The 8,709-nt window shown below is 37.7% G+C and overlaps 1 protein-coding gene across 1 annotated transcript in view; it reads left to right on the forward strand.

Annotated features, from left to right (window-relative positions):
- The window catches only part of LOC134848252 (NADH-ubiquinone oxidoreductase 75 kDa subunit, mitochondrial-like), a 103,310-nt gene extending 96,796 nt beyond the window's left edge, over positions 1 to 6,514 (forward strand). Inside the window, exons 8-17 of the mRNA XM_063865637.1 lie at positions 42 to 108; positions 891 to 990; positions 1,521 to 1,685; positions 2,742 to 2,875; positions 3,587 to 3,848; positions 4,173 to 4,331; positions 4,853 to 5,105; positions 5,378 to 5,498; positions 5,797 to 5,899; positions 6,177 to 6,514. Coding sequence (XP_063721707.1) covers positions 42 to 108; positions 891 to 990; positions 1,521 to 1,685; positions 2,742 to 2,875; positions 3,587 to 3,848; positions 4,173 to 4,331; positions 4,853 to 5,105; positions 5,378 to 5,498; positions 5,797 to 5,899; positions 6,177 to 6,332 — 1,520 coding nt within the window. The 3' untranslated portion in view covers positions 6,333 to 6,514. The remainder of the gene's footprint in view (positions 1 to 41; positions 109 to 890; positions 991 to 1,520; positions 1,686 to 2,741; positions 2,876 to 3,586; positions 3,849 to 4,172; positions 4,332 to 4,852; positions 5,106 to 5,377; positions 5,499 to 5,796; positions 5,900 to 6,176) is intronic.
- Positions 6,515 to 8,709: the final 2,195 nt, after the last annotated feature.

The following is an 8,709-nucleotide window of genomic DNA, read 5'->3' on the forward strand; positions in this document are numbered from 1 at the left end:
ATATATTTTTTAACTTGGTCATGTGTTATTTTTCTGTTCAGATATCTGTCCCGTCGGTGCTCTGACCTCCAAACCATATGCGTTCACTGCCAGGCCATGGGAAATTAGGTTAGTTGTACGTCATAATATGTAGTAATCAATTCAATGAGAAGACTTTTCTCGCCAAAAAAGCAAAATTTTTGGTCTAAAAATTGTGTCACCGAAATTTTTCTATCAATTCCAGTGATCGGTTATCAGATTTCGTGTGTATACTTTAGGATGAGTTTTGGTACTATATGGCAAACTTCGTTTTTGGTGTTTCTAAATTTCGCCCCACAAAAGAAACCCGAAGATCGGATATTGACCTACGTGAATTGAAAACAATTTTTTGTCAGTGAAAAGATGTCACATTTTTTGATTTACCTATCATTATTGCTTGATATCTTGTAATAATTTTTACCGCTTAATTTTCAGATTTATTTAACGGAAATTATTTGAAAATACAGTGACTAAAAAGAACGGAAGTTTCAAAGTATAATACTGTCGGAAAATGTCATTTTTAATAAGGAGCAGTGGAGCACAAAAAGACGTGCTGGTTAGTCAGAAAGGAATTTCATAAATTGGTCAACCGGTTTTATGACTGGACAGTATTTTTGATTTGAGTCTGTCGCCTGAGACTTTCTTATGTCATTGAAGTTCAGGCTCAGATGCGGCAAGGCAGTGGGCTAAATCAACAAAGCGACTAATTGAATGGAATTCATCAGTTTTGCCCTTTCTTCTGTACTTCTCGATAAGAGTATGCAGTGTATACAGGTCAAATGTCAAAATTGACATGCTGTGCAATAGTCGTCGGATGGTTTTTAAGAAGCAGAATTGTTTTTGAAAAGTGGTTGAGTGTTTTTGTATTCTAGGAAAGTGGAAACGATAGACGTTATGGATGCAGTTGGCTCCAATATTGTTTTGAACACGCGTGCAGGAGATTTGATGCGAATTGTGCCCAGAAACAACGATGTAAGATCGAAATGTTTCCTGTTCGAAAAATTGTTTGTAGCACTTTGAAGAAAAATGACGTAGTCATCCAAACTAACATTGAAATATTCCTGTGGGTTTTTCTTTTTTATGGCTCAGCGGTCATCTGGAGTTTCGAGAATTTAAGATGGGTTTGGGTAGCTTTTATTTGGCGTCAATAATTTTAAATTTTAAGAGGAGCGAATTAAAGCCTTCAAAAAATCCGTGAAAATTGCATTTTTCCAAAAAAAACGCACAAGGTACTAAATATTTTGCCAAATATGGCCCTTGTGTTGTTTTGGCAGCACTAAAAAGTTTAGAAATAGCTGACTTATAATGAAGCTTGATATAGAAACGGCACCCCCCCCCCCCCCCCCCTCCAGACCCTGTCCTCTCTCGAATAGAAATGACCCAAATAGTGCAAGCATTTCTGCTTAATTATTGTTGAAATCAGTAATCTGATCTGCGAGACATTTTCCATGAGGTACGTCAAAAATTCTGCACTTTAAACAAGAGTTGTTTGTAATTGACAGGATATAAACGAGAGTTGGATCTCTGACAAGTCTCGCTTCGCCTATGATGGTCTGAAGTACCAGCGACTCACACATCCTTTCGTGAGAGACACTCCCGGGTCAGGCCAGCTGAAAAAGTGCTCATGGGAAGACGCCATAACTTCTGTGTCCAATGAAATGTCTTCGGTAAGTAGAACCTAGATGGCTAGGGCGTCATTTCCTATCAATGCATTAGCTCTGCTGCGCTTACATCGGGAACGAGGGGAATACTGCCTGTGAATCAAATTTCCCCGTTTATATCTACTGTTACCAATTTTTGTTCAGGTTTTGGTCTTCTGATAAAACGCAAAGACCTTGACAACCTGTCTTCACATTTTTTGGCGCTCCCTTATTGGGGATATGTGATAAGCGCTGTTTGCACAGCCGTCGGGTCCACCACTGGAAAGAGGCTCTTCTGGATTCTTCGGAGGAAGAGACGTCAGGGGGTTTTCTACCTATCAAACCCCCTGACGTGTCTCCCTCTGAAGAATCCCTCCCTCGCGCCACCAGAAGAACCCTTTCCTAACTAAGGTCCGGTTACAGCCCCTTCTTGAACTCCTACCAAAAGAATCGAACCAAGCGTCCCTCCACACTGCCCCTACTGTACTTCCCACAAGAACACCACTAACTTGACTCCCATAGACTTGTGGCTTCGGCCGACTGAAGTTGCGAAGCTTCTGAAACTCGGTTTGAGCATGATGGACGCGCCCCATCGGGGTTAACAACTACAACAACAACAATACCTCCCTTCACTCACTTTTAATGAAGTAATAGTTGGTTAAACGACTAAATAGAAAATGCCGTGTGCCGGAATATCAGCAGTCACTGATTCTTTTTCAGCTTAAAATTGTGCCGGTTTTAAAATGTTTTAAACGCCGTCAAAATTTTTTCACGATAACTTTTTCCGAGGGACTTTAGCTATTGTTCTAACTTACTAACGAAGTATTAATTACTACATTTTTTCCTGTTTTCGGATACTTTATTTTTGGTATATTGCCAAAGTTTTTGTTTTAGGAGACCCTAATTTTGTTTCTTATTAAAAGTATTATTCTTTTAATAAACAAAAACAATAATTCTGAGAGACCAGAAAACTTCCCGGTTATTTTTTCGCGGCTCTTTGCCACTTCCAAGAGCCTTTGTTTCTTCTATGGTCTGAGATATGATGTCTATATACCACTATTTAATTTCAACTGCTTGTGTCAGGTGGACGGGAATGAGATGGCGGTTGTGGCTGGTGGATTTGCGTGTGCGGAGTCACTGACTGCAGTGAAGGACCTGATGAACAGACTGGGCTGTGAGAATCTGTTCACAGAAGAGAGATTCCCTCTTTATAGTGGGTGAGTGAATGAATCTGTTAGTCGCAATCAATGTCTTTGATTAGATCAACTGGCTGGCCTTTTGGTGTTGCCAAGGTAGTCTTATATTATATATTATAAGGTAGCTTAATTAAGTTGCTGTTTTCTCAAATTGAAAACGAATTTATCATAGCTTTTCCAAATTTGAAGGCAGATATCTTTTTGAATCTTTGGAAACGATTTATTGCACATGCGCAACGTAGTGTCTTATTGTGGTATCTTTTTTCAACCGAATTTCATTTGATAGAGCTGCCTTTTGTCGTGTTCTCGCAAGTGTTTGCGAAGCACAGCTTCGCCTCTGTGTTTAAACTTAGCCCGTTTTAGTAAACCTTTTGAATTTTCTCGAAAACTACCCTGCCAGATCTATGATAAAGTGTTCAATCGAAAGATCATATGTGCATTAGTATTTCTCTCTTCATAGCGGCTAAGCCATAATTTTTGTAGAGAAGCAATGTTAGACTCAGCAAAAGTCCATTTTTTTTTGTTTTTCTGAAAAACTACCCTGCCCAATCTGAGATTAAGGCTTCAGTCGAAAAAAGGCAGTTGGAGTTTTCTCGCTTTTCTATGCGAAGTGCAGATTCGCCTTCGTGTAGAAAAGGTATAAATAACTCGTAACTCATTTTCGTCGAATAAACATTTTTTTTCTAGAATTTAACAAAATTTTTGATTTATTGAGATTGAATTTGTATTCAGAACGGACTTCCGATCGCAGTACCTCCTGAACACAGGCATCGCAGGAGTGGAAGAGGCAGATGAGATCCTGCTGATAGGGACCAACCCCAGATACGAAGCGCCTCTGTTCAACGCCAGAATTAGAAAGTGCTTCATCCACAATGACTTGAACGTAGCAGTTGTTGGACCTAAAGACATGCAATTGACCTATGAGTATGACCATTTGGGAGACAGTGTGGCAGTGGTTGAGAAACTTATCGATGGAAGTCACCCATATGCGAAGGTTAGTAAGCAAAATTAACAACTGAGCTGTTCAGTTACTCGTGAACAACCGTTGTTGAGCGAACTTGAAAGAACAGTCTGGAAGAGTAAATTAAACACATATGATAGCGAGGAAATCTAGTTCTCTCAAATTTTTCCTCATTTTTTGAAAGTTCATCCTGAAAATTGTACTCCAAAATGAAAGTTGAAATTAGACAACCGACACTAATTCAAATAAGCATGCAGTATTTCGGGATTCAAATTAATGCCACTGTTTTTTCTTATTGTTTCAAGTGGGGATTGGAAACTAAGAACTCTTGCAGTACGTTCCTGTGTGTTATAATAGAGACTTCAGAATGCGAAGAAGCCACTGGTGGTGCTGGGCAGTGGTCTCTTCGAGAGAAAGGACTCCGATTACATCATGAAATTGGCCACCCAACTTTGCCTCAAGTATACGCCCAAGGACTCAGGTCATTCGTGGAAGGTGTTCAACGTTTTACACAGGGTCAGCCAAATATTCCTTTTTCTGTTCTAGTAACGCATAATTACACTAGCGTGCAGTGTAGTGTAGTAGTACGAACCTACTTTTTTCTAACCTAACTCGCAAATAAAAGTGTTCATTTATAGTGTTCGATTAATTGGTTCTACTTTTGCTTAATAAACTTTTTGCCGTGTTCTTGCTAGAGTTTGCGAAGCAAATCTTCACCTATGTATAAAGTGTCTTTTTGTGTCTCTATTACTTTGGTGGCCATAAAATGTCGCTAACGTCAAAAACTCATTTGCCGAGATTATATTTAGCTCTTGCTCCTGTAAGACGTGAAGGAGGAGAGGATTAATTCAACCAGACATTACAAGGTATTGCTAAAATAACCATGAGATATATACCTATAAGCTCAGCTTTTTCATCAAAAAATTATCGAAGCTTTAGTGCAATTACAGGCTCGAGGCTCGATTGGATCTTTGCAATCTTGGTAAGCGAGAATTTCTTCGCCTGACATAAGCAATAAAATTAGAGGTTCTGTTCAGGTTGCCAGTCAAGTTGCAGCTCTGGACCTGGGTTACAAACCAGGAGTCGACGCAATTGTAGAAGGGAAAGTGTCCAAACCGAGAGTCCTGTTCCTCCTAGGAGCAGACAAGAACATCGTCAACAGATCTCACCTGCACAAGAACTGTACAGTTGTGTATCTCGGACACCACGGGGACTCCGGAGCTTCTATGAGTGACGTGGTTTTGCCAGGAGCAGCCTACACTGAGAAGACAGCGACTTATGTTAATACAGGTACGTTTAGATTAATATAAAATTTTTCATTTGAATTATCTAAGGCTGAAAGTTATTTTCCAAAAAAGTAATCGAGATTTTGAACCTCAGGTAAAGTAAATAATCAATGGATGCGCAAAAAAAATCACCATATGTATAATTGAATCAGATAAACGAGGAGCTTCCAGAAAGGCGTGCTGTGAGCCGCTATGTATCAGAAGGTTGACCATGGATTTAAGTTGATGAAGTGATTACAAGTTTGCACCTTACCGAAAAAAAATCTTTCTTTTCAGAGGGCCGAGCTCAGCAGACGCGACAAGGAATAACGCCTCCTGGAAATGCACGCGAGGACTGGCACATAATAAGAGCACTGTCTCAACTATGTGGTGTGAAGTTACCCTATGATGACGTGAGGTTAGATTTTTCACAGAATCCACTGATTCTGTTAGAAGCTCTGGAATGTTTAGACTAAACAATAGTAACATTGATAAAAATCCTAAAATTGCTATTTTTTGTTTGGTGGGGTAAATAATTGATTTTTTGTCTATAATCAGTGGTTGCAAAACTAATTGAAATTTTTCGAAAACAATTCGCCTCATGAATATAAAGTATTACGCCAATGTTTTGCTAGCAATAAACTGTCAGACGTTACTTATAAACTTGTTTTTTTTTCCAAATTTTGTAAGCATTCTCGATTAATTCTCTCTTTCAGGTCAATCAGGGCCCGGATGACTGAAATTTCACCCAGTTTGACCAGATATGGAAGTATGGAACAGGCCAACTATTTTTCACAGGCGCACAAGGCTGCCGAACAGGTAGGGTTGATAATGTCCCATTTTTCATATGTAGTTCTAAATAACCCGCCTTTGTTTTAAATGAAAATCTAGAATATGATAGCACTTTTTAGTCTGAAAAAAGCTAAATGGTGTGAGGGCAAAATCTTATGAAAGTTGGTCGACGTCACTTCTGAAGTCTAAATAAGTAAAATCCGAAAGTTGGAGAGTGGAGTGTAGAAAAAAATCCAAAATTTCATCCATTTGACAAAGGTTCTTTTTCTCTATATTGCGTCAATCAGGTTCTGTTCGTTTTCAGTTGTTTAACCCAGCGAAGAGCAACGAAGCAATCAAAACTGAGCAGACGAAATTAGCCGATTTTTACGTCACAGATTGCATCACGAGAGCGTCTCCCACAATGGCCAAATGTGTCAAGGCAGCTGCGGAGGCTCAATCCAAGTTTGGCCAACAGTAATGAAGTGACCCTGAAATAAATTCTAACATTTGTAAAAACTCGCATCTGAAAGTTGACTCGAATCTGAGATCATGTCAAATTTCTGATATTGAATGGCATTTAAAGTAGTTAAATTTTGATTATATCCTCTGCCTTTTTAACCAGAGGAGCATAGTAAAATGAAATGGAAGAGATGGTTAAGAGATTGTTTTAACTTATAGGAGACGCAGCTTTTAGTTGAACTTTTAATTCCGACAAAAAAGATAATTTGTCTAGTAAGTAACGAAAGTAAGAAGTAATCCTAAACTGAAATAGTGTTTTTCATTCCGAGGTCTTTTGAGTTCATTCATTCTAGCCATTTTCCTAGCCGATCTTAAGATGAAGCTTTGAGGTAAATCATATGAAAATCGAGCAAACTTTTTGCAATAGAGGATTTGATTTTTGGAATCGACTTTACACGAAGAACTTTGAATTCGGGTGTTTTAGTTTTCTTCCACGCAAAATTAGATATTAAATGTAATCATCAGAATGTGTCGAGTGATAGATTATCATATTTACACAAACATAGCTTTTGTTATAGTATGAACTCTCTTTTTTCCAACCTAAGTCGCAAATATTGTTGCGATGCAATTGCTGCGACAAAATGTGTTCAATTTGAAAGTTCATTTTGATGACCAGATACAAAGTACAGCCAATGCTAAGGATATTAACACAGACTATTATATTACAAATAGCACTTTGGCTTCACGACTGCATGGATCTGTAACGCAGAGGTAGGCAAGGAGACCAGAAACAAAATAGGAGGGCTCGAACCTGGGAAGGGTTGGATGTTTTTAATGATATTTTTTCGTATGGTAGTTAAAATGCGTACGCTATAAATTGAGGCATGTTAGTTGGTAATTTTTTTTTTCAAATTGAGTGGAATGCGTCATGATTTGCTTAGCAATTATGCAGACTCATAATTGGCGTGCGTCACTTAAGAAATTTTGTAGACTCAAAGTTTTACTAATTCAGTTTTTCCAGTAGCTTTATCGGTCATATTTTTGCCTATGTATGTGAAGTGCAAATTCGCTTCTGTGCAAAACCCTTTCAGTCGTGATTCGAACGGCATTAAGAAATTTTTGCAGTTGTCCAAGTATCGAGAAAAGCAGGTTTAAAGATTGATTATTCGTCTAGTTTCGAGCGAAAAAAAAGCGAGCGAGAAGGTTACTTTCGTTTTTCAACCAAGAGAAGCTACGACACAAATAAGCATCGTAATGGTACGAGTGATATATCTTATTAAATTCCTTTCAGCCCCATTTCAAACGACTTTAAAAATTTTTCAAAAAATTGTTATTGTGTAGAAAACTGTTTTAGTTCAATATCGATTAATTAAGGCAAGCAAGCAGAAATTTTATATAATATTAGGTCATAAAATTTTAGTTTCATTCATGTAAATAAAATTCGAAAGTTTTTTATCGCTGTCTTGGGAATGAGAAACTTAAACAATCCAAAAAAAAATCAGAAAAAAAAGAAGAAAAAAAAACGACACTAATTTGAAAAAGAAGAAAAAACATTTTTTTAAGAACATGTTCGGAACATTCTGTGCTACTTATACAGCAACCGGCTATCCTCGTTTTTTATCCAACTAAATAATGATTATTTAGCTTTGAATTGATCGACTTTAATTTTTAAGGATAAAAAGGGCGTCGTTTAAAGATTGATAGTATATTTTTGTTCGGGTGTAGGCAGGAGGTGAGTGGAACGAAATTTAATTTTTTTTGTCGGCTAAAATACCGATTAAAATCTTTTGCCGTAATGCCAACTAATGCTATGATTTGTCTTTTTGTCATGTGTTTACCTATAAAAAATTGATTTTTTTTAGTCTAGTGCTTACACATGCCGAAAAAAACTATTTGTTTCAAACAATACAATAATCATAAAAACTCGACTTCAAAATTTTTTCCCAATATATACTGCAACTTTTTGAAATATTGATTTTACAAAGATAGTGGATTTATGCTTTCCATCATGACATGCAAAATAGTGTGGATACCTTGAGATTGTTACATTCTAAATTGTTACATGCAAAATTGTGTCTATTTGTATTTGGTGCCACTTTTGCTGCTTGGCATTGGCAATTTATTAGCATTGGTAGTTGCTGTATTGGTGACTAATGTTTGCTGATTCTTAGGCGTTCGTGGCGGAGAGGACGGAGCGTGAGACTCCAATATCGAAGTCGCAGTTTCGAAGCCAATACGTACCAAATTTTTACTGCTTCGTGGCTTTGCTATTTCAGTTTTTTGCTATTTCACTCTATAAAGCTGATTTGTCCGGTTCTCGCTATTGTTTGCGAAGCGCAAGTTTGCCTCTGTATAACTTTTTTCAATCTAATTTGCACAAAATAGCGCATTTTTTG

This window comes from Symsagittifera roscoffensis, chromosome 6, assembly GCF_963678635.1.
Source record: "Symsagittifera roscoffensis chromosome 6, txSymRosc1.1, whole genome shotgun sequence".
NCBI classification, from domain to species: Eukaryota; Metazoa; Xenacoelomorpha; order Acoela; family Convolutidae; genus Symsagittifera; species Symsagittifera roscoffensis.